This window comes from Megalobrama amblycephala, linkage group LG6 (assembly GCF_018812025.1).
Source record: "Megalobrama amblycephala isolate DHTTF-2021 linkage group LG6, ASM1881202v1, whole genome shotgun sequence".
Lineage (NCBI taxonomy): Eukaryota > Metazoa > Chordata > Actinopteri > Cypriniformes > Xenocyprididae > Megalobrama > Megalobrama amblycephala.
In genome coordinates this window covers 43,413,657-43,439,538 of record NC_063049.1, presented here as the reverse complement: position 1 = coordinate 43,439,538, position 25,882 = coordinate 43,413,657, and the positions used below count along the sequence as shown (strand labels likewise).

The following is a 25,882-nucleotide window of genomic DNA, read 5'->3' as shown; positions in this document are numbered from 1 at the left end:
ATTTATGAAGGTTGTACCTTTTGTTTTGCACTCGTTCACCACTGTTGGTCCTGACGCTTTGAGAATGGCTCCTGATACACCTGTGCGTAAAGACATACATTGCTCACCTTTATTTCTAAACCGGTTTATACAACAGATTGTTTCAAAGCAGCTTCACAGTAATAAACAAGAAAATAACAGAATCAATGATGAAAACAATCAAATATGAAAGAAATTCAAATTCTGCAATTCTAAAAAGACAGTAGTGTCATCATTCAGTTTTGTGTTGATTCAGTTCAGTTCAATAATCACGTTAATTGAAAACAAACTCACCTGAGTTCAGATCGAGGCTTGTGTTGGTGCTGTTAACAATGGCCTCAACGGTCTCTTTGGTGATGTCTCCACTGCACACCTTGACTCTAATTGGGCTCAATATCACCTCCATTGGGTTTGCTGGTGAAGTGTAAATATTTTAAGCAAATATGAAACATCTATAGCAACACATTTACAAAAGGTTGCGTCATTAAAATTCACATTACCGCTTGCATCAGCTTCTTGGTCAGATGACAAGCTTTCTTCTATTGAGCTATAATCCTGCCACTCATCATCACCATCACCATTTTCTTCATCATCATCTTCATCATCACCATTTTCTTCATCATTATCATCATCATCATTTTCATCATCTTCTTCATCATCATTTTCATAATTTTCATCATCTTCTTCATCATCATCATTTTCATCATCTTCATCATCATTTTCATCATCTTCATCATCATCATTTTCATCATCTTCATCATCATCCACCTCATCTTCATCATCATCACCATCACCATTTTCATCATCATCATCATTTTCATCATCTTCTTCATCATCATTTTCATCATCATTTTCATCATCTTCATCATCATTTTCATCATCTTCATCATCATTTTCATCATCATTTTCATCATCTTCATCATCATCATTTTCATCATCTTCATCATCATCCACCTCATCTTCATCATCATCATCATCCTCCTCACTTTCCTAGTTGTGTGTTGATGTTAATTAAATGTGCACAAAATCATTTACACTAAACTGCAAAAATTATGTTGTTCCTCAGTGTTTTTGTCTTGTTTTCCAGTACAAATATCTAAACATTCTTAAATCAAGATACATTTACTGGAGAAGAAAAATGACTTGATATAAAGTCTTGTATTCTGAAACATCAATCAAAATTAAGCAAGTTTATGCTTAAAACAAGAACCAATATCTGCCAGTGGATTCAGAAAAATAATCTTGTTTCCCCTTTGAATTAAGTTGATTTTTCTGTCCCCATTGGCAGATTTTTTCTTGTTTTTAAGTAAAAACTCATTTAATTTTGAAATTGTTCAGAAAATGAGACTTAATATCTTAAAGGTTTAGTTCAAAAATGAAAATTTTTCCATAATTTACTCACCATCCTAGGTGTATATGACTTTCTTCTTTTAGCCAAAACCAATCAGAAAAATATTCCAGCTCTTCCAAGCTTTATAATGGGAGTGAATAGTAACTGAGATTTTGAAGCCTAAAAAAGTGCATCCATCTATCTTAAAAGTAATCCATATGACTCCAGGGGTTAATAGAGGCCTTCTGAAGCGAAGGGATACATTTTTGTCCAAAAATATCCATAATTATAACTTTATAAACTGTAATCTCTATCTTCCGGTAACGTCCGTCCGCACATTCACGAGAGAGTCGAGTTCAGGTGTATGAGTAGTGTAAGCTTAGGTGAAATTAGACGCCTCTCGCGGTTCAAATAAATAGGGCTGGGCAACAAACTCAAGCTCCTCCGACATTTCTTTTTACAAATTCTCATTTTAGACTTCTAATTTGTGACTAGTGTTTTGTTTTGCTCTATCCTCTGCTCTTCCACGTTCATCAATGCGTCATGCGTCAGGTAAAAGTTCACTCCGTCGGAATTAGACTCACAGACGGAACCCAATGATTCCCATTATAAATATGGATATTTTTCTTACAAAAATGCATCGCTTCGCTTCAGAAGGTATTTATGAACCCCCTGCGGTCATATATGGATTATTTTTATGATGGATGGATGTGTTTTTTGGACTTCAAAATCTCAGTTACTGTTCACTCCCATTATAAAGCTTGGAAGAGCTGGAATATTATAATATAACTCTATGGAATATTTTTCTGATTGTGTTTGGCTGAAAGAAGAAAGTCATATACATCTAGGATGGCTTGAAGGTGAGTAAATTATGGGATAATTTTCATTTTTTGGTGAACTATCCCTTTAAGTCATTTTGCTTCGCAATCTTGATTTAAGAATTTTAATATATTTGTACTGGAAAACAAAAAAATGCTGAGAAAAAAAAACATTTTGCAGTGAACGATCCTTCATTTTTTAATAATCATCTTGGTTATGGTTATGTTATGGTTGACATCGCTACCTGTATATTTGCAGTCCATGTCTTGAGACCTTTCTGAAACTCTTGTAGGACCTCGTCCTGGTTAATCACAATGTAGATGAGCTTGATCACAGTTGAGACGTTTGGAGTCAGATGATCTTCAAAGGCCTGCAGCATGGCAGCGATGGCATCCACAGCCTGAACTCCTCCTCCACCTTTAATAACGGCCAGCAGATGGAGTGAGATTTCATTCACATGCAGCATTTAAAACCTGTTTAACAGCCGTCATCCATACCAGTGCCGACGGCAGGGAAGGAGACCGTGGTGATCTGCTTCTCCTCGCAGCGCTCCAGAACATTCTTCACACGTGATCTGACCTCTGCGGCCGAGTGCGGGCCGACCATGTGAATGATGACGTCACAGTGCAGGTTCCCACCGCTGGTCACGGCTGCGACGTCATTCTGCAGCGGACCTTCATTGATGGAGAAACCAGTATGTCATATGCTTGTTCAAGTCAGATCATTTTTATTTCTATAGCGCTTTATGCAATACAAATTGTATCAAAGCAGCTTCATAGTAATAAACAGGAAAATAATAGAATCAATGATGCAAACTTCATCAAATATGAGACAAATTCAAATTCAGCTGTAAAACAGCTCTAAAAAGATCAAATTATTCAGTTTAATTTAGTTAAATAACTAAAAACCAAAATTTTAGATACCAGTGAAAATTCACAGTACTCTATTCCAATTTCTATTCCAATTTCTGTGTGCTGTGTGAAGATTGCAGTGTGTTTCAAGGAAGAGAAGGTAAGAGTCTAGAGTTATGGAGAGCAGACACTTTAAATGCAGCAGAACGCTGATGACCTGGATCAAGGGTAGGGTTTATTCCCTGAGACAGTCTCTGAACTGCATATGATGCCACAGATTTCATCACAGATTCATGTATTTCCTTCATGTATTTTACTACACTTCAGTATGCAATTCTTATTAAGTGGGTGTCATTTTTTAGGATTCTTTACCTAATCTAAGTCTCTGAGATCCTGACACCTTGTACTTCTGGAGACTCCAGGTAGGTTGCAGTTCTGGAAAATGGTGACGCTGGAGACTAAAGGGTTCCTGATGGTTTCACACCTAATTCTTCACCTTAATTCTTTTGCAGTTAACGTGTCTTTTCTTCACCACCTGTTTTTGTTTGACACTGCTGACCCAATGAGCATTTTGCTGTCCAATGGTCATGTCTTTGAACTGCATTTTCTAGTATTGCATTAGTATTGCACCCTTCTCATGGGCATTTAGTAATTTTTGACTTTACAGTCTGAGTTAAATCTCTTTTTTGGATCATTTTATCTGTAAAAGAAAACCTGCAAAATAATTCTGCACACCTGAATATAAGGTTGACATCTCCAGTTGACATTTGCTTCTCACGACCTCTGGTTTAATTTCTCACAGCTCATTGGAATCTTCTGGACGTTCACATTTGTCTTCAGGAGGACATATCGCTCAGATCAGCCTACGTCGGACGTGATCGTCTCACTCTCTATTACAGCTGTGTCATTCTGGTGGCCGCTACTCAAAGTGTGGATTTTGACAGGGGAAACGGTAACAATGTCGCACACCCAGGGGACTCCTGGGAAGTGCCAGCTTTGGATTGGACTGACCAAGACAAATCCGCTTTCCTTGAGGACATCTTAACAGGTGAACCCTCATTTGTAAATTAGCCGCCCGACTCCATGGACGAGGACGACACAGGCCTTCTCGAATGCTCGGAAGATGAGGAGCTGCTCTACCCCAATCCATACTCACTGAATATTGTGACCGAGCGGCCACTCGCCTCAATATCAAATGGCCGGCATTACAAAGTGCCACCGACCAGGAGAGGGAAATCAATGATGGAAAACTCCTGGGACCACCTCCAGGCCCAACAAAGTAGCTTCCCCCTGTCCTTCCCACTTCCCCACCAAGTACATGAAGCACAGTTGGGGATACCTGCTCGACTTCAAACACAGTCTCACGTGTCTTGAGGTGAAAGACATGACGAGGCATTTAAGTTATATCTGAGGACAAGGCATTTAAGATGTGTCTGCCCCAGTGCCGCACCAGGTTCCCCCTCCATGGCCATCTAACCTGCCCGCAGCAGGTCATAATTTCCAGGGTCCAGTCAGAGCCAAACCTCGTGGGAACCTGCCAGCACAGCACGGTATTCCCCCGCCTGCAAAACCATGGGGGAAAACATCCTTTGCCACGGCCGTGGCTAAGAAGCCCCCTAACTCCACTACCTCTGATCACAAACACAAGCAGCCGGCCTGATGTATGGTCACAGGGGGCTTTGAGTCCGTGTTCGCGGACAGACACCTATTCTGCCTTTCATATTCCCCCATTAAAGAAACGGAAGGTCTCTGTTGGCGAGGTCACTCTTACACACTTACTAATGTGTTCAGAGTTGTTTCACAGTTCCTAGTGTTGCCCAGTGTTGCCCTAGTGTCCTAGTGTTTCCCTAGTGTTGCCCAATGTTGCCCTAGTGTCGCCCAGTGTGCCCCCCCCCCATCCATCACACGTTGGGGGATTTTCCTGTTCAAAAAGGAAAAACGTTGAGAAAGTGTGCACAAACAGTGTCATCACACAGCTCCCCCTACACTTACATCTCACAAGTTCAATAAAAGCTTCGGCCCCAGTGTTCCCCAACACACAAAACATAAAAACTTCAAAATATGTAACAAATCATATGAATTCGTTAATAAGAGAGAAGCTCTCCCTGCAGAGAGAGGAAATCTCTATGAACTCCTGCATGTCGCCCCTAGTCACAAATGAGCCAGCTGGGCACACACAAAGACATCAGCTCCTCACCGGCTCGGCTGCATAAAACGGAACGACTGGTTCACATTGGTCGATCTGAAAGATGCTTTTTTCCACATAAGCATCTATCCGCCACACAAGAACTTTCTTTGTTTCGCCTATCAAGGCACATGTTACGAATTCACAGTTCTACCATTCGGGCTCGCCTTAAGCCCATGGACCTTCTGTCTGTGTGCGGAGGTGGGTTTAGCTCCCCTGAGATTGTCAGATCTATGGATTTTGACATACATAGACGATTAGCTCATAATAGCCGAATCGAAGGAGTAAGTGCTGCAGGACACCTGCTGTGTGCTCACACACATCACATCTCTCAAGTTCAGGGTGAATGTAAACAAAAGCAATTTTACACCCAGTCAGAGTGTGATTTTTCTGGGCTTGGAGCTGAACTCAGTATGCATGCAAGCAAGAGCGCATTCTCTCTCTAATTAACTGTGAGCGAAAGTGCAATATCGCACGTCTCAGACTGGAGGGTCTTATGGCTTCATCTGTCTAGGTTTTGCCTCTGGGACTTCTGAGTAGTGTTGTAACGATATACCGGTATGACGTACAATTATCATATCGTGTACATTTGCTTACTTACGGTATGGTAAAAAAAAAAAAAAAAAAAAAAAAAAAAAATCAAGACGTAGAATTTCACTTGCGCATAGACAACAACTTTCCACTTCACTAAACTTACTCCACACCCACACATACAGCAGACAATGTCAGAGACAGAAGTTGCTATCTCTATTCTCTGTGCCCCGTTGAAAAATAAGTTACAATTTGCAGTATGGGAATACTTTAGATATAGAAAAACAAACGTGGGGCTGTCCTAGAGTGTAGATATCCAAAAACAATGCGGGCGCAAAGTAGGCCTACCTGCAAAAGGAGGAAACACATCAAACATGTTGACCTATATTCGAGAACACCATCCGTGTAGATGCAGGTATGTTCTGTTTATAACTTAGGTCGTATGATATGCGTGATGGAGAGGGAATCCCGGAATCCAGTCATGAAAATGGAATGTACAGTATAACGCAGCGATGTCAGGTAAAAACGCGCGATTTGTTGGACTGATGAATAAAACAAAAGCAGAGCTGTACAATAAATCAAATTGCGACATGGTCTAGGCGGGGTCTTTGAATATTAAACGCAAACAGACTGCTGTATAAATATATCTGTCTGTTTAACGTGTCTGCCTGTGTGAATGAGCTGTGCTGTTTCGTGCACTACATACTTAAGTATGCGCGGCGCTCTTATTGTTTTTTAAAGCCTCGTTTACACTGCACGCGTGTGCGGCGCGTTACGGCTGCGACGCGGCTACCGGAGCTGATATGCGGCCACTCTAGTCAATGCTCGTGTTTACACCAGCCGCGCCGTGGTGCGTTTGAGAAGCGTCCCAGAAGCGGCTTGCCGCGCCACTTCGCTAAAGTTAGGCGCCTCGCCTATTTTTGACGGACGCCGCGTCCAAGACACGCAGCTCAAATACAAAATAAAGTCAAAATAATCACCCTGAGTAAACTCCCGCTCATATTTCACATCACTAGGAGGCCAGAAACTGAAGACAAGAGATTCGAAGTTGAAAAACGTACTCGGTTACTAACGTAACCTCGGTTCCCTGAGATACGGAACGAGTACTGCGTATGGGGGGAAAAGTCTCCCTTTTTCCCCGCTACTGAAGCCTTTTCAATAACGCAGTGTAACTGCACCATCATTGGTTCACTCATAGACAAGTTGTTGAACCAATGACGGCGTGGCATAGCTGCGCGGCCTATGGCGACAAAGCGCGCAAACTTTCCCGCCGAAGGGGGCGGGGTTAAGCCCTGTGTAAGTGAGCATTTCGCCATAGGCCATCAGGCCATATCGACTGAAGCGACGACACTGAAGCCGCAGCCTCGTGGCACGGCAAGTAACGCAGTACTCGTTCCGTATCTCAGGGAACCGAGGTTACGTTAGTAACTGAGTACGTTCCCTTTCGATACTTCACTCGTACTGCGTATGGGGGAACGAATTCAACCACGCCGTGCCACGGCTGGGAACGACTGGACTTTGTCCGGGCGCCATAAGGGGCCCAGAGGACAAGTAAGAAGGCCGGAGCCGCCGAACCCCGTTACACTACAAGTGGAGAAAACTCCTGATTGTGCGAGAAGCAGAGCTCTATGGAGGCCGCAAGTCACGCCGAAAGGACCCGAGCTTGCAAGGTCGGAACGTCCAATTGATAAAACCTGACAAAAGTGGACGGCGAGGACCAGCCGGCCGCCTCACAGATGTCTTTAATCGAAACCCCACTGGACCAGGCCCAAGATGAAGCCATTCCTCTAGTGGAGTGGGCCTGCAAGTCGCCAACACGCTTGACCGATGCTAACGCAAGTAGCAGAGCGGTTTTGAGCGTCAGGGGCCTGAGATCCGCTAAGCGCAGTGGCTCAAAGGGAGGTCCTTTGAGGGCTCTGAGGACCAGTGAGAGGTCCCAGGTGGGAACGGTGAGGGGACGAGGTGGATTCAATCGCCTAGAATCCCTCAGAAAACGCACTATAAGGCTGTTTCATCCCACTGACTGGCCAGCGATAGGAGAATGAAACGCTGTGATGGCTGCTATGTAGACTTTAAGCGTGGAAGGGGCTCGACCCGAATCCAGATGCTCCTGGAGGAAAGACAGTATCGGAGACACGTCACACTCCACCGGGTCTATGTTACGTGTAGAACACCAGTCAACAAAGACCGACCACTTCTGAGCGTAGAGGCGTCTCGTGGACGGAGCTCTTGCTTGAAAAATGGTATCTAGCACGTCCCTGGAAAGGTCAACTGGCTCCCATCGAGGGACCACAGGTGCAGAGCCCAAAGCTCTGGCTGTGGGTGCCAGATTGTCCTGTTCGCCTGAGACAAGAGGTCCCGTCTCAGGGGAATGGGCCACGGAGCTTTCGTGGAAAGCCTGAACAGCTCTGAGGTCCAAACTTGTCTCCTCCAGAGCGGGGCCACTACGAGGACTCTGTGTCTGTCTTCCCTGATTCGTCTGATGACCTGCAGGATCAGAGCGATCGGGGGAAAAGCGTAAAGGAGGGTGTTGGGCCAAACGTGGGCCAACGCATCGTCCTCCTTTGAAAAATAAGTTGGGCAATGAGAGTTGTCTTCTGAGGCAAAGAGGTCTACCTCCGCCTTCCCGAAGGACTCCCATATCGTGAGAACTGTCTGAGGGTGGAGCATCCACCCGTCCGAGGGGACATTGCTCCGAGATAGCATATCTGCTCCCAGATTGCTCTTCCCAGGTATATGCGTCGCCCTGAGCGACTGAACCCTTGGTAATGCCCATTCCAGGAGACGCTTCGCCAGAGCGCATAAGCGGCTGGACGAAAGACCTCCCTGGAGATTTATGTACGACACCACTGTCATACTGTCCGATAGGACTAAGACCTGGCGTCCCGTCAGATGAGCCTGAAACGAGTGAAGGGCTCGCATCACTGCCAGCATCTCGAGGCAGTTGATGTGTAGATGGCTTTCCTCGTGGGACCACGAGCCGAAGCATCTGTCGAAAGCACCTTCCTCCGTGAAACCGCCTGTAGGGGTCCCCCAAGACTGAACCAAGCAGGGTTCGTCCAAGGTTTCAGGGCTGAAAGGCAAGCCTGATTGACCTTGAGACGCAGGCGGCCACGCCGCCAAGCGTAAGGAGGGACCCGAAACTTCAGCCAGTACTGCAGAGGCCGCATGCGAAGAAGGCCGAGCTGAAGAACTGGGGAGGCGGAAGCCATCAGCCCTAGCAACCTCTGGAAAAGCTTCAGAGGGAGATAGGCTTTGTTCCTGACAGAAGCCGCAAGCTGCTGAATGGCCAGAACGCGCTTTGGCGATACTACTGCCGTCATACGGACCGAGTCGAAGACTGCACCCAGGAACGAGATACGCTGAGTGGGAAGCAGTGAGCTCTTGGCTAGGTTGACCCTGAGACCTAGGCACTCTAGGTGGCTGAGGAGCACGGATCTGTGGTGTTCCAGCTCTGCTCGCAAACTGGCCAGAATGAGCCAGTCGTCGAGATAATTCAGAACCTGGATTCCCATCTGTCTCAGAGGGAAAAGCGCCACGTTCATGCACTTAGTAAAAGTGCGAGGAGCCAGAGACAGCCCGAAGGGAAGGACTGTATATTGGTACGCCACACCCTCGAATGCGAATCTCAAGAATCGCCTGTGATGGGGGGCTATGTGGATGTGAAAGTATGCGTCTTTCAGATCCAGTGAGCAAAACCAGTCCTCGTGACATATCTGTGCGAGGATCTGCTTCAGCGTTAGCATCTTGAACTTCCGTTTCATGAGGGAACGGTTCAAGAGCCTGAGGTCCAGGATGGGTCTGAGACCGCCATCTTTCTTGGGGACCAGGAAGTAGCGGCTGTAAAAGCCTGACTCGCTCTCCGGGGAGGGAACTATTTCTATAGCCCCTTTCCCCAACAAAGTCGAAGCGCGGGGGCCTTCGGTCAAACTAGAGCGAGTAGCCCTGACTTATGGTCCCTAGAATCCAACTTGACACCCCGGGGATGGCCTGCCAAGCCTCGGCCCGAGTGGCAAGGGGTAGAATGATGTCGGATGATGGGCCGCCGGGAAGGGAGCCGTACACCGAGTTGAGTGGAAGAGGAAATTTGCTCTTTTTGTAGTAAGTAAAAAATTGGTCGCCGTGAAAACGGTTTGAGAGGACGCAACATTTGCGGGCCCAGCTACAACACATTGCATTTCTCCCGCACCCGGAATTGAACGAGGCAGAGGGGAGACTGCACGAGGGAGCTTTTGGGGTGGTCCGGCCACAGCGAGACATTAATATGGATCAGATTCGGACAGGCAACCGCAGATCTATTCGCCTCGCGTGAAAACAGCCATTGTTCTATGTTCTTCTCCCTAAAGGACGTGGACGCGCCCCTCGGGGTAGATGCACTGGCCTACCCATGGCCCAAAGTGCTGCTGTATGCTTTTCCTCCACTGTGCCTGATAATTCCCACATTGGCCAGGGTGAGAGAGAAGGGCCTGTCTCTCATTCTGATAGCACCCAGGTGGCCCAAAGCACCATGGCTGGCAGAGATAATCCCTCCGTTATATGGCGCGTTCCCCTCTGCACAGACCTATCGTCTCAAGCGAACGGGGAGATTTATCACCCACACCCAGACAGGGTGGCTCTCTGGGCCTAGCCTGTGAGAGGACAAACTTAAATGCACTAGGACTTTCCCCGTGTGTCGTTGCTACTATACAGAATGCAAGGGCCGTATCTCCACAGTCATTGTATGGTTGTAAGTGGCAAGTGTTTGAAGAGTGGTGTGATGTGGTCTCTCCACTCTATGTTTCAGAAAACCAGGGTTACGACAGTAACCTATTGTTTTTCATTTCTAGCCTTCATAAACGATTGTATATCACTTATAAATTATTAAATACAAAATGATTAGTAGTTTGATGTGGTTTGGAATAGGTAAAATGTGCATGGAAAAAAATGTGATCAGAAAATCAACTTGCATAATAATTATGCACACAGTGTAAATGAAACATAGATTAATACTTATTAAAGTACAAAAGCTATTCAGTCTTTGTTCTTTGCTGTTTGATTAACATTAAAAACACAGACAACAGCAAAAATATTAAGCTGCAGAACATCTCTTGCTCATGTGATTGATTATTATCAAGGTTTGATTATGTGGTGTGCAACATTCTCACCATGTTTTTTACACTCCTGCTTCACAGACGCTCCCGCTGTTTTAAATATGGCACCCGATACACCTGAAGAACAAGGAGATTTTGAGCTTGTTAAGGTGAGACACACTGAACATATTTTAAAGCATAATTTTTCGTTGTAGGGAGCTTGCATAGACTTGTCAGTTGGTCGACTACTTGAACCACTAGTCGACACTGTCGGAAACCATCGAGTATCTACTCGAGCATTAGGACTGCATGATAATCCAGCGTTAGCGTCAGTTCTGGCAGGTCACGTCAGTCAAGCTCACATCAGCTGACTCCCAGGTGACTTACATCTATAGGAATACGACGCCTATCACAGCATCCATATATAAGCTCCTCAGTATGATCAGCAGCAATTGCATTTCTTAGGAGCTAATTTAATGGCGAATTCGACAGGCAAAGGCCAGTTCCATTTTTTCTGTAAGTAGAATAGGGAAGGCGTAGGACATACAGCGTAAGCTTTTTGAAGAATCCGAAAGTGCGGTTTTGGCAGAACCACTTGGAAGGCGATCATTTGTTTATATAAAGCATATACATTTACATTTTTTCCCCAATCGTTTCACTAGATAAGACCCTTATTCCTCGTCTGGTATCGTTTAAAGCCCTTTTGAAGCTGCACTGAAACTATAATTTTGACCTTCAACAGTGGAGGCCATTGAAGTCCACTATAAGGAGAAAAATCCTGGAATGTTATGTTTATTTGAAAGTGAACTAATCCTTTAAGATATACCATTAGAGTCTTCATAGCGCGCTAAGAGACAACGTTATCGGGAAATCCAGACTTGTTCATATAAAAGTGTTGTGTATTTTGAGTTATATTTGATCATACAGACCTCCTCTCAGGCTCATGTCTCTGTTGGTGGTGTTCACAATTCCTCGGACAGTTTCATTAGTGATGTCACCTTTCTTTACCTCAATTCTGACGCTTCCGATTTTGACTATAGAGGACAAGAAAGATTTTTAAAAAAATACTTAAATAGCAGAACTATTACATGGAAACAGACTTAGGTAAACAAACTAAAGCGTATTTATTTGCGAATAAGCATGAAGAAGTGGTCAAAACCTTGATTTTCTGACATCTTGCCACATGCAGGCTGAAAAAACAAATTTAAAACGATGAAAAAGAAATCTGGATACTATTGTTTTTTTGTTTTGTTTTTTTGTTTGTTTGTTTGTTATTTCATCAGTATTAACCTTGTTCCACACTCTAAAGTATTCACGAAAGGCATCAAAGGTCTTCTGTTCGAATGCCACTATATTGATTCTCCTGATGCAGGATAAGTTTGGGTCCATCAAATGTTTCTCAATTGCTGTGAGAATGGCTTTGATGGATTCTTTTGGTTCAAAGCCACCTCCTCCTGCGGAAAACAAGATAATTGCTTAGGACTTTATATTTATTATGGAAGCCCATTTCCGCCACATAAGAAATAATATCATTATTATGACATTAAAAAAATCATAATTATAACATAAAAAGTCAAAATTATGACATACTAAGTTATTATAAGACAGTCATAATTATGAGAAAAAAGTTAAAATCATGTACTGTCATTTTGATAATTTTAATAAAAGGTCATTTTGACTTCATCTTATAATTGACTGCCAATTTTGACTTTTTATCTCATAATTGATTATATCATAATGACTTAGTACATCATAATTATGTCTCAGTATGTCATCATTTTGACTTTTTATCTCATAATTATGTCATAAAAAGTCAAAATTATGACAAAGTCAAAATTGACGGTCAATTATGAAATTAAGTAAAAATTTATCTCATTAATTATGACATAAAAAGTCACTTATGACAGTCATAATTATGAGATACAGTCAAAAGTAGATCATAATTGACTTAATATGTAGTAATTTTGACTTTCTCATAATTATGACATAAAAAGTCATAATTATGGCTTAGAATTACTTTTTGTCATAATTATGAGATAAAAAGTCAATTTTGATTGTCTCATAATTATGACAAAGTCATTCTAGCGATAATTATAACTTTTTATGTCATAATTATGAGATAGTAAAAAAAAACATTATCTCATAATTAATAAGACTAAGAATGTCATAATTATGACTTTATGTCTCATACTTTGTCATAATTTTCACTTTTTATGTAAATTCTGACTTTTTATCTCATAATGATGACTGGTATGTTATATTTATGTCTTTATGTCTCATACTTTGTCCTAATTTTGACTTTTTATGTCAATTCTGACTTTTTATCTCATAATTTGACTTTTTGTGACATCATAATATGACTTTTTAAGTCATAAGATTTACCAAAGCATTTTTTTCACTATATATGGCAGAAATGGGCTTCCATAATTACTCTGAGAAAAAATTTTGTAAATAACAAATATCATGTTTGCTGTCGTGCCTGTTCCAATGGCAGGAATGGCCAGAGTTGTGGCCATTTTGCCCTCACAGAGGTTCAAAACCTTCCCCAGAGAGGCTGTGATGTCTGCAACGTTCCCCGGCCCGACCATCTGAGCGATATTCTTACACTGAAGCGCTCCAGCGCCCGTCATCACTGCTGCACCTGCTTTCAGAGGAGCTACAAACACAAGTCTGAATGAAATCACTCAGCACTACCGTTATAATACAAGTATTACTCAATATTCAGAGCCATTATGATGATACCTTGCTTTTTGCATTCGTCAACAACAGATTGTCCGGCAGCTTTTAAGATGGCACCAGAAACGCCTGTAAAATGATGATGATTAGATGGAAACAAGATTGTGAATAAAGATGTCATATAAATTAATAAATATAATAACTCAAATCTAGTAGTCTCAGGCTAATCTATGTTACCGGTGTTAAGATCTAAACTTGTGTTGGTTGAATTCACAATGACGTCCACCGTTTCTGTGATGATGTCACCCTTCTTGAGGCATATCGGCACACCATTGATCAGCACTGATTGAATTCCCAGTCATGTCAAAAGAAAAGTACATAAGCAACTTCTAATCCTTCAGATGGAGTTTAGGAAACATGATGACCACCAGTAGTGAAATTACATTTACATTTATGCATTTGGCAGGCGCTTTTATCCAAAGGTATATATTATATCAGTTCATGCAATCGAACCCATGGCCTTGACGTTGCTAGTGCTGTGCTCTACAATTTGAGCTGCAGGAAGACATGAAAAAAATTACAAAAATATATCGTACCTCTTTTGTCTGATCCTTGTTTAAGCTGCCAAGATTTTGTTGACATGTCAGAAAATCCCTGTTAATAATAAAATATAGATGATCAATGATAATAGATGTACTACAAAAAACATTTTTTCTACCTCAGTATTTTTGTCTTGTTTTCCAGCATTAAACGCACACTGAGTTTGTACATTTCCAAAAAGTGGCAGATGGAATGGGATGAATGTATCTATAACAAATTATTTGAAGTGAATCCAGTTATAAATAAAAGTCCTAATTGTTTTCATTTTTAAAATATAAATTACCAGACTGTACATTCGAACTGGTCACACAAGAATTACATGTATATTTATTGAAAACCTTTATATGATTTTTTTAAGTCTTCCTTGCATATTTTTTTGGAATGTCCTGCTTTAAATTATATTTATATTCATTATTCTGTATAATGAGTGCATTGTAGGTCTGTGATTCATTTGTTGGTCTCTCCCCTTTTCCCCCCCTCTACACTCCCACTTTTCCAGAGCTTTACACGCCCATTTTCACAGACTTTTTCAGCTTTGAGGTGTGAACGACCAGGCTAAAACAAGGGGGGTGGACAGAAATAGACAGAAATACTGAGGAAGAACGTCGTTTTTTGCTGTTTTGTGTTGGTAAACATTTGAAGCCTGTGAAATAGGAAGAATCTTACTAGTTCCTGGATCAGAGCATTGTACTCCTCAATGATCTTCTCATCTGAATCCACTACACTGATATTGCTAATATTTGTAGGTGAATTCTGATGGTTGGTGCAGAACTGCAGTACAGCTGCTTGAAGCGCCATGCAACTTTCTTTAACGGAGAATCCAGACATTTCACATCCGATTGCTGGAAATGCAATGGAGACGCATCCTTTTCCCTCAGCTCTTAGGAGACTGTTATGCACGGCCATTTGAAGGTAGTGCAAGTCCATCGTCTGACCTTTCTGCTGCAGCACGGCATAAATGAGCGTCCCGGCACTGAGTTTTCCAGCATCGCTGAGCAGCACATCTCCAGGCAGAAGAGACTGCTTTTCTTTCTGGGGAGTTTTACACACTTCTGTAATCTTGTCACCTCCAAACTGGAGAAAGCGCTGAGCCACGGGGTTATTGAAATCAAGATTGGCATTCATCGGACAGGTCAAAGCGTCGGCTGTAAAATGGTGCAGTTCTCCCTCTATGATGCTCAGAGTCATCAAATTGCCTATTTTGTGTGTGAAGCTCTTCGGAGGACCGGACATAACCATTTGCTCTTGTGATAAATACAGGCTGCACTGCTTCTCTCTGGCTTTTGTCTTCACATTGGCTTCGTGCTTCTCCAGAACCTTCGCTTCTCCTGCTTTGCAATACTTATGCTTCTCCACAACAATTGATGACAGCTGCTTCTGTACAACACCCACGGCATCTTTGATGTTGTCTTTAGCTGCCGTGACCTTTAGACAAGGAGAATTTGATGCTTTGTAAGCAAGTACCGTTGCGCCAAGCCGCTTGAGTTCAGGGAGTTCGGACAGATTCAGGCAGGAGTCGACAAATTCGACCTCTCGCACAGATTTGAGAGGGACATTCTCAGTCGTTGGTTCCTTGTTCTCCAGATATAGCCTCACTTTCCCTGAAACATCTGCAACTGCATTAGAAAACCCACATATAGTAACCTGCGTGTTTGATTGTGTGATCCTGATGTCATTGGCTTTCTGAAATGACTCTATTTCATCTTGAAGATTCATGAGAAAGTGTGTCCAGGCTTCACCGGTTTGACTGGGAGAAAGTTGTATAACCTCCTCTTTGAGAATCTCACCGATTTTGTCTTCAGCTCTCTTCAGGTTTTCTTTCTCAACCAAGATCCCAAAAAAATCTTTTCGGTTTAGAAGTCTAGCGGGAATCTGGTTGTCTTGCTCAAATTTCTGAAGATCCAGTGACTTTAGAAAGTGAATCAGATTAGAAGATAGCTTCAGCTGGTGTGTGATTATGTTCTTCTGTGCGAATTTGATGAACATCTCCACTGAATTGACTTTGTCCTTCAGACCTCTGAGAGATAATATGTGCTTATTCTCATCATGGGATAAACTCACCTCCCCTAACTTGGACTTTAGATGCTCTTTTATTAGATCAAATGTCTCTTTGCAGTCTAGTTGGATTGTTGCCTCGATTGTGTTTCTTTCCACTTCCACCTCAACAGTAGCATTCTTCAGGAGTGTCCTGATCTTGCCCGAAAGGATCCTGACCTGCTCTTTCACTCCAGCAATTACAACTTTAGAGTTGCACTCCTTGTAGAAGAGCGCTGTATCAACCGTGAGGAGACTGTCACAGTCATTTTCAACTCTCTTCCAGACGTCCTCGTCCACTGGCAGCTCTTCTGTGGCATATCTGCTCAAAAAGGATTGAACTTCCCTCATTGTTTTGGACTCCCAAGTGGGTGCGATTAGCAGTGCAGCCAGAGACTCTTTGTTGAGGTCCATCTCCAGTATTATTTCCCTTGCTGCTGCAGTGCTGTCAATAAGAACTTTGGCATGAAAAAGTTTGGCATCACTCTCCAGTTGTTTTCTACAACCCTCATTGGTTTCAAAGAAACTAAGTAGATCTTCACTGACAGAAATGTTGACTTTAGTGATGGTATCAGTCAGGGTTGGTTTTTCTCCAGTTAAAGCCTTTTGCAAACTTGAGTAAAACAGCGAAGTGTGAACATCTATGCCGCAAACGTTGTGTTTTTGTTCCACCACTGCATGTGCATCTATTAAAATAGACAAGACATTAAAATTACTCCATTTAGGCATCAAGTCAAGTTATCTTTATTTCTATAGGGCTTTATACAATACAAATTGTTTCAAAGCAGCTTCACATTAATAAACAGGAAATTATGAATAATAATTATTAAAATTATTAATATTGCTGTAATTTATAGTAATATCTTCAGTATTACTAAATATAATTTGATTGAGTATTTTAAATATAATTTGTTCGAAGTAATGGTGCTTTATGTAGCATTATGTAGTGTAAGTGATGTATACACGTACTGTATACAGGCCACCAGGACACCATACAGACTTTATCAAAGAATTTGCTGATTTCCTATTGGAGTTAGTACTGGCTGCGGATAAAGTGCTAATTGTTGGTGGTTTTAATATCCATGTAGATAATGAAAAAGACGCTTTAAGATTGGCATTTACAGACATTCTAAATTCTATTGGAGTTAGACAACACGTGTCAGGACCCACTCATTGTCGTAATCATACTTTAGATCTAATATTGTCACATGGAATCGATATTGATGCCGTTGAAATTCTGCAGCAGAGCGATGACATCTCAGATCATCTCATCTCAGATCTCATTTAGCCAAGGCTGCAAAACCACTTCCCTGCCACAAATATGGTAGAACTATCACTTCTACCACTAAAGATTGCTTTATAAATAATCTTCCTGATCAGTTTTATCTCTTCAGCATATCAGATAGCTTAGAAGAACTCAATGTTGCAACAGAAACTATTGACTCTGTCTTTTCCAGCACATTAGACTCAGTTGCTTGTTTGTGCTTAAAGAAGATTAAGGAAAATAGTCCAATGCTGTGGTACAACAAGCACACTCAGGCCCTTAAGAGAGCAGCCAGAAAAATGGAGCTCAGCTGAAAGAAAACAAAACAAGAGGTTTTTCACCTTTTGTGGAAGGAAAGCATTTTTGAATACAGAAAGACCATAAAAAATGCAAGATCTACTTATTTTTCAAATCTCTTAGAAGAAAACAAACACAACAGTAGGTATTTATTTGATTCAGTGGCTAAATTAACGAGAAATACAACTTCAACTTCTGATGTTTCCAAACAGCACAGCAGTAATGACTTTATGAACTTTACTGGCAAGATTCATTATATGAGAGAAAATGATAACCATGCAACCGTCTACTACAGTATCATTGCTATAGGAGAGGAAGAACTGTCTAAACTTGTTAAATCATCAAAGTAAAAAAAAAAGTCAAAAACTTTTAAGCTGGCCATTATTAAACCTCTTATTAAAAAACACAACTTGATCCTAGAGAATTGCATTGGTATGGTTCAAATCATACTTATGTGACCATTATCAGTTTGTAGCAGTAAACAAAGGGATGTCATATCGATCACAAATTCAGTATGGAGTACCGCAAGGCTAAGTACTAGGACCGTTGCTTTTCACTCTGTACATACTATTCTTTTCTGAATGTTCAGGTTCTTCTTCTCAGTCTTTTTTCACCTTTTTTCCATGGTTTCTCAACAGAAATTCATAAAAGTTGATTATGCCAGTTGTATCTTAACTGTATATAATAGCATAGTTCTAATAGCGGGGCACATTGTAACACAGTGTTACAACAAACCCTATCTGTACAACTGAAATTTAAACCTGGTTAGTGTCTTCTTCTGGTTAGTGAAGCATTAAAGAATTACCCAGACTGCTAAACAACAGATTGGAGATTTAAATAATATCAGATTTGTCTAATTTTAAATAAATACAAAAAATATAGATGAAAAATTAGCTTAAGTAAGAAGTTTACTTTTGCTACTGTTAAATAAATGTTCAGTGATTTCTTCCAAAGATTTTTGAATTTTGCCGCAATTTTTTTCTCTATTTATTGTCGATATGGCAACTAATAAATATGCTAAGTTTCTTCATGTTAGCATGTGTGCGTGGAAAGGCATGGGGGAAAAAAACGCAGTCTACGGAGCCTTGAAAGGGACATGGTTAACGTTAGTCATTTGCTCGCAGGAGCTAGCAATGCATCCCTGAAGTGTCAGCAGAGATTGTATCAACTACACCATCCCCTGTGAAGGCCTAATTGACACGACAGCCAATGGCACATATCCGCAATAAAACCATTTCCATACCGGTGTGATGATTCTGATCTTCAAATAGAGAATACGAACCGACGTCATGCCGTGTTGCATGCCGGGGCGGCGCCGCCATTTTGACAGGATCGCCCCCTACTACTTGGACTGAAATGAATACAGATACTTGCTTACCTTTTGTTTTGTTTCTGCCATTAAGTGGAACATTCACATTTTTAAGGGTATCGTTTACAAGGAACAGAAGCTATTTTATAGCATCGCATGATAATTTTATTTATTTTTTATTTTTTCACTGAAGTTTTGTAGAATTTCGTTTACAATGTTCATCTGTTTACCGTGTCGCACACTGGACGCTCGCTGCTGCTTCAGCCATCATATGAATATCCAAATAAAAGTATGTGTTCAATACACTGAGAAAAATCGATTCATTTTTTTGTTGGAAACGTTTAAATGATGCTTAAACGAGCATATTGAGTAGGCCTACAACTGTTGTCATTGTAAATATTCCTTTCCACGATCCCAGAGAATCAGAGATTATGGGTCAGTCAGCGGACAGACGGACACGAACACACTGTATTTTTATATTTATTTCAACAGATGACAAACAAAATCAAAACCCTAGGAGCTTGTCAACAGTTTAGTAGTGAGTCCTTGCAAGGGCACCTTTTAAAAACGCTGGCTTAGTGTATTATGATGACATTGTATTAAAAGATGTGCAGACGAGCCCTGAATATGAACGCAACGCGTTCTCCACACAGTATGCTTTAACAGATATGTACAGAATCTTGTGTTTGTCTCGGTGCAATGTCCCCGTTCAAGTTCTACTAATTCACGAGCGGAGTGAGAGTCAGACTCGCAAAAGGTAAAGTTAATTATTAAAACAAAAATTCCAAAAAACCTCAGCAATGTGATTATTTTATTGAGTGATATGCAGTGGGTTTAATCAGTGCCATTACTAAAAGATTTGCCATCCGGCGTCTTCTCGTCATCTCCTTGACCTGCTTCCCTTGCTGTTTTTACATGTAGAAAAGGCAAAAAACGTTGCTCGTTGTCCAGTTCTCTCTCAGAACGATTATCAGAGTTACTATCGCCATTATCGATGCAGCATTAATGACATACAATGGTGAAATTTTTCACAATCATGACAGAAAACAAATTACTGAACTAAACTCAATGACGGAAAGGCTGCGCGATCCTGTCAAGATGGCGTATAAACAAAGAAGTTACCCAGAACTCAACGTGGCGTGACATCAGAATCGTATTCTCTATAGATGGAATATTTAAATATTTATTTAAATATTTTGACTGTTCTGATCCCAAACGGACTTATGACATGTAACACTGCCTGAACTATAATCATGCACTTTTTGCTGTTGGCCATAGGAGAACTGGCCCTCCAAATGAGGCTGGTTTCTCCCAAGGTTTTATTTTTTTCTCCATTTTGTCGCCTGATGGAGTTTGGGTTCCTTGCCGCGGTCGCCTCTGGCTTGCTTAGTTGGGGACACTGTTATTCAACATATGTGTGATATTCATCAATTTTTTTGATCTGCCTGCATTGACACCATTGTATGCAAACTGAACTGAGCTGGGCTGCATTTGACAAGGCAAGGAAATTTTTAGACCCTTGCCTGTTATTGACTACGATTGTCGATTAACCTTCAAATAAAACAACACTGCATCTGGATCCTCAATCTTTGTGCCTTGGAGCATTGCGTAACAGAAGATCTAGCTACACCAAGGATCCAGCAGCTTTTCTGAGGAACACTGGCCAGGTATGGACACAGCAAGAATTTTGTTAGCCCTTAGACAAGGCCCACGATCACTGGAGAACTATGTTCACAAATTTTTAGCCATTGTGAACTTTTCTGATCTACCGGACTGTCTCTTGATAGACTTTTTTTGTGATGGCATTAACCAACCTCTACAGTCCAAGCTTAGACGAGAGAGTCTGCGTTCATCATTGAGTTGTCTTTTGGATTTTGCTTTATTGACTGTTGGCTCTCTATTTACTGTGGGTGTCGCGGAGGAATGCGACACCTCGTCTGCTCGTGTAATGGCTGCCGCGCTAGAGCGCGTTCACAAAATGGCGGCCACAACAACACCCCATCAAGTCCCAGTTGATCTTCGTGAGCCAAGTCAAATCCCAGTTGAACTTCGTGAGCCAAGTCAAGTCCCAGTTGATCTTCCAGAGCCTCGTCACGTCTCAGCCAGTCTTCCAGAGCCCTGTCACGTCTTAGCCGGTCTTCCAGAGCCCTGTCACTTCTCAGCAGGTCTTCCAGAGCCCTGTCACGTCTCAGCAGGTCTTCCAGAGCCCTGTCACGTCTCAGCAGGTCTTCCAGAGCCCTGGCACGTCTCAGCCAAGATGGCTGCCACACCTGAGCCCTCAGCCAAGATGGCTGCCACGCCTGAGCCCACAGCCAAGATGGCTACCACGCATGAGCCCTCAGCCAAGATGGCTGCCAGGCCTGAGCCCTCAGCCAAGGTGGCTGCCAGACCTGAGCCCTCAGCCAAGATGGCTGCCAGGCCTGAGCCCTCAGAGATTGTAGCGCTGGCCATTATGGCCACAGCCATTTGGTGTATGTGGGCTGCACACACATCAGTTTCAGTCCATGAATCCACACAAGAGCCCGCTACAGTCCATGAATCCATTCCAGAGCCCACTCCAGTCCTTGAATCCACTCCAGAGCCCACTCAAGTCCTTGAATCTGCTACAGAGCCCAGTCCAGTCCACAAATTCACTCTCAAATCCACCTCAGTCCATGAGTCCACTCTAGAGCTTGCTTCTGTTCTAGAGCCCAGCCTTGTGACTGAACTTCCTGTCTGTCTTGATACAACCACAGAGTTGGTTCCTGCGGTTCCTGTCTGCCTCGATGTTACTGCAGAGGTCATTCCTGAACTGTCAGTGTGCCTTAACACAACCAGAGAAGACATGTTGCTCAAAGCCTTGGAGGGCATTTCTGAGCTCCCTGCCTGCCCTGTTGCAGCCCTAGTGGCCATAACTAACTTCTCTGTGTTTCATGTTGCAGTTTCACCTGATCGGCCTTGGAGGTTCCCGGTGTTGCCAAATCTGCTGTGGGGGTCGTCTGCTCCGCCGTGGTGATCCTCAAGCCCATCTTCACTGCTGTGGTGGTCATCTGCTCCGCCGTGGAGGTCTTCAAGCCCATCTGAGCTGCAGTGGTGGTCATCTGCTCCACCGTAGGGGTCTTCAAACCTGTCTACCTGGCCGTCTGTCCAGCCTCCTTCGCCTGTTCCACTCTGGCCATCTGCCCAGCTTCCAGGCCTCCTTCCTCTCCATGGACCTGGCCCTCCATCCCGCCCTCTGGTCCGCCTCCATTCTGCCTCCCTCCTGGACTTCTATGACTATGTTAGGAGCGTCTGGAAGCCGCTCCGTAGGAGGGGGGCTATGTCATGATAACCTGTGAGTACCCATGGTCTTTTAAAACCCAAATTAGCAAACCAAAGGCGACAGTGGTAAGGAACCCAAAATCCATCAGGTGACAGAATTATTATTTTTTTTTTTTTTTACAATTTTAAATTACTGTTGCACAATATTAATAGTAATCCATGTCTTTCATTCAGAATTCACATGACAGATTTTTAGATTTAACCTCAAAACTGCAAAAATAATGTTCTTCCTCAGTATTTTTGTCTTGTTGTCCAGTACAAATATCTAAACATTCTTACATCAAGATACATTTACTGGAGAAGCAAAATGAGTGAAGATATTAAGTCTTGTTTTATTGAAAATTTTTGTATCAAAATTGAGTTATTTTTAATTTTTTTTAAAAAATCAAATCCAATCATTGCAACTAATCTGAAAACCTACCATCACATTTTCCAAAGGTGATGACCGCGCTTGTTCCTCTGTTGATCCATATGAAGTTCTCAATATCTCCTCCTCTGCTCCTCTTATTGCTGAAGTAAAGGGTGAGAATATCTTCACTAATCTTTTCTAAATCTCCCTGGACCAGGATCGAATCCGTACGCACCAAACACGTCACTCCGATGTCTTGACCCAGCAGTTGCTTTGAAGTGCATTTTTTTATAAATGACTTCACATCTGTTGATCAAATGAAAAAGGAAGAAAAATGATCTATGCATGTTCTTTTTGAAATGTTCACAGAATTGAGTATGAGTTATTTGAATGTTGACCACAGCCAGAAGTCATTAATGTTCACATTAATTTTCTCCAGTTAAAGATTTTTGCAAACTTAAGTACACTCTTAAAAATTAAGGTTAGATAAGGTGCTATTTTTTTCTCTTTTTTTGGGGGGCACCAATGCATTCCATAGAAGAGCCATTTTTGGCTCCCCAAAGAATCTTTCGGTGATCAGTTCTTAAAAGAACAATTATTTTCTTAGCGGGAAGAAAGAACATTTTAATCATCTAAAGAACATTTTTCCACTGTAAATCCAATCCAGATTTCCAATCAAATCAAATCAGCTTTTACTGGCCAAGTATGCATAACATTATAACAAGGAATTTTTCACCGGTATCAGTCGTCCCACATGTATATGCACTGTATTGTAATACTTGCAGATACCAATATACAATGCTTTACAAAAAACAATGGAACAACACAAAAATAATTAAATCAAATATTGCCCTTAATTACGATATTAGCAGATGACCAGATGGCAGTGTGTTTTGGTAACCGGACCAAGATCTCTACCTCATGCAAAACACCACAGAGAGTGACGATAACACAGACACCCCGAGGGAAAGTGCTGTGGCTTCCAAACCTACCAATATCTTGTTTGAAGGTGACAACAATCCTCTCTTCATCAAGTGTCTCCCAATTGTGTTCTGTCGTCTTGCTACAGCTGCCAATGAACAATGAGATCATCTTGCAGTCTGTGTCTCCATCAAACCCAGTCAAGATGAAGCGACGGGGGTCTGACTTCTCTCCCAGACTTCCATCTTTATACACTTGTAAAGATACCCCAAAATCATGTTCTTCCTTGCCAAGAATCTTCTTGAAATCTGAGGAAAGATTCAACATTATGTTAATTTTGATCTTTCTGATTTCAAAGATGATTTTATTTCATGCTTTGCTAGGCGCCTAATGATAGTTTTTTTTAAACAGAATTAGGCCTACATCATGAGTAAGTGATACACCAAACATAGAGTTGCAAAACCAGTTTGTTTCATGTTACATTGAGACACTTTTGAATGGATAATAAACACACTCCCAATGCAACTTTGGTCTTAAATCATACCTGACTGGCTGTAGAGCTTCAGAATCCAGCTGTTATTTCCATGCTTTGCTAGCTCAAATTGCTCTGTAAACTGCTCAAAATACATCTGAAGTGTGTCCTTATCAACTGAATTAGGGGTGGTAATTAGAAGATCTGGTATTTCTGAATCCTCCTCATTTTCTGTATGATGAACAAATATATACATGTGATCAAAGTGTCATTGGTAATGTTTTGAAATCTGTGAATTTTAAACACTAAGATTTAATGCATTATTGTCCAATACTTATTACCTTTAATTTCTGTTGCAGGCAGTTTTAATGCAGAGACCTTTGAACAATAAGTTTGTGAGTACATTAACATTCATCTGACCTCATTTAAAATTACAGTAATGTATTACTCCTTTTCTCAGTTACACATCAATATTTCTCTTATGTTTCTTTGACATTTAAGGACCCATATTAAGCTGGAGTGTTGCATAAATATCCCGTTGCTTCCTTGTCTTTCAAAAGTGGCATGAATCAGGATATTTTGAAACTTGTAGTCTAATATTATCAATAATAATTCATAAATAATTACAGAGAATGACCTGGCTTGCAGGAGTGGCCTGTGTCTTGAGGAGAGTGCTCTTCTCCAGCTTGGACATTGGCAGAACTGATGGTCTGATCTTTTTGTCTTCTGGTAGTTTCACTGTCAATTCAACTGCTCCATGATGTTTGAAATCAACTTTATGGATTCTTTCGTCAAGCACCTTCTTCAGATCTGGAAAACAGGAGAATTCTCTGTAAAACTCTTCCATTTCCCAAACTATTTCAGTTATACATAACGTTGTTGAAAAATATTTTAGAATTCTAAATTTATATCTCAGAATTCTTTGAAATATCATCACTCAATGTTAATAAACTTTTTTTGATTAAGGAAACATATGTTAAATAATACAGACAAATTACTACAGTGATTTAACCCATCCGTAATATTGCAGAAATAATCAATCTTTTGGGGTTATTCATGGTCTTTTGTAGTTGTTTCTTAATGCTTTTACACTTTTTAAATTTCCTTTTAATGTCGATGGCTGAATGGTGAGTAGAATAATGTCATCTCATTGTACCGTTTTTGAAAATACTTATTAGGCTACGGAGTGAACCTCTTGCTTACTCCCATAATTTGCGCAAAGGGTTATGGGGCGAAAGAGGTGGATAACATTAGGCTTGTTTGAGATGAGCAAAATCTGTGCAGAACCGATCACCGGTGATCACCGCAAGATGCATACAGGTTAGGATTCCCACAAAATAGAAATATCTAAACATAAAATATCTAAACTAATAAATTGTTATTCATGTATTGCAAAAAGGCAACAAGAACAACTAATATAAAATAAAAATAATTTACAGTCGCAAGCATATGCGAGATTCTATTTATAACACGTGTTAGCAGTGTTGAGCAATGTATCCAATCACAGACATATCTGTTGATTTCTGAGACAAAATGGAGACACATGTTAGAAGCCTCTCACCACTCAAAACGCCGGCATTTTTATGCAGTGCTGAAATCTGCGCACTCACAAATCCTATTATTATTATAACACACGAAGTGTAAACATTATGAAAGATTCATTGTTCAAATATTCATTGTGTTATAACAGAGCTCAGTGAGATTGCGATGAACTGAGATGTCAGCTTTTTAGTCATAAAGGAAGCGCTCTTTGTGCGCATTCTGACATACCAATGCATGCAGCAGCTTGCTTTTCAGTTAAAACTAACTGTGGCTTGTGAATGTTGATGCTTTAACAAATATTTTATCGGAAGCATT

The 25,882-nt window shown here is 41.5% G+C and overlaps 1 protein-coding gene across 1 annotated transcript in view; it reads right to left on the bottom strand.

Moving 5' to 3' along the window:
* LOC125270803 overlaps positions 1 to 25,882 on the bottom strand; it is a 44,672-nt gene that overhangs the window by 13,402 nt on the left and 5,388 nt on the right. Inside the window, exons 2-20 of the mRNA XM_048194766.1 lie at positions 24,663 to 24,835; positions 24,367 to 24,403; positions 24,098 to 24,256; positions 23,625 to 23,861; positions 22,705 to 22,938; positions 14,746 to 16,799; positions 14,076 to 14,133; positions 13,717 to 13,821; positions 13,546 to 13,608; positions 13,283 to 13,459; positions 12,094 to 12,257; positions 11,963 to 11,993; positions 11,733 to 11,837; positions 10,879 to 10,941; positions 2,665 to 2,841; positions 2,412 to 2,584; positions 900 to 972; positions 313 to 426; positions 18 to 80 (exon numbers count right to left, since the gene is read on the bottom strand). Coding sequence (XP_048050723.1) covers positions 18 to 80; positions 313 to 426; positions 900 to 972; positions 2,412 to 2,584; positions 2,665 to 2,841; positions 10,879 to 10,941; positions 11,733 to 11,837; positions 11,963 to 11,993; positions 12,094 to 12,257; positions 13,283 to 13,459; positions 13,546 to 13,608; positions 13,717 to 13,821; positions 14,076 to 14,133; positions 14,746 to 16,799; positions 22,705 to 22,938; positions 23,625 to 23,861; positions 24,098 to 24,256; positions 24,367 to 24,403; positions 24,663 to 24,835 — 4,260 coding nt within the window. The remainder of the gene's footprint in view (positions 1 to 17; positions 81 to 312; positions 427 to 899; positions 973 to 2,411; positions 2,585 to 2,664; positions 2,842 to 10,878; positions 10,942 to 11,732; positions 11,838 to 11,962; positions 11,994 to 12,093; positions 12,258 to 13,282; positions 13,460 to 13,545; positions 13,609 to 13,716; positions 13,822 to 14,075; positions 14,134 to 14,745; positions 16,800 to 22,704; positions 22,939 to 23,624; positions 23,862 to 24,097; positions 24,257 to 24,366; positions 24,404 to 24,662; positions 24,836 to 25,882) is intronic.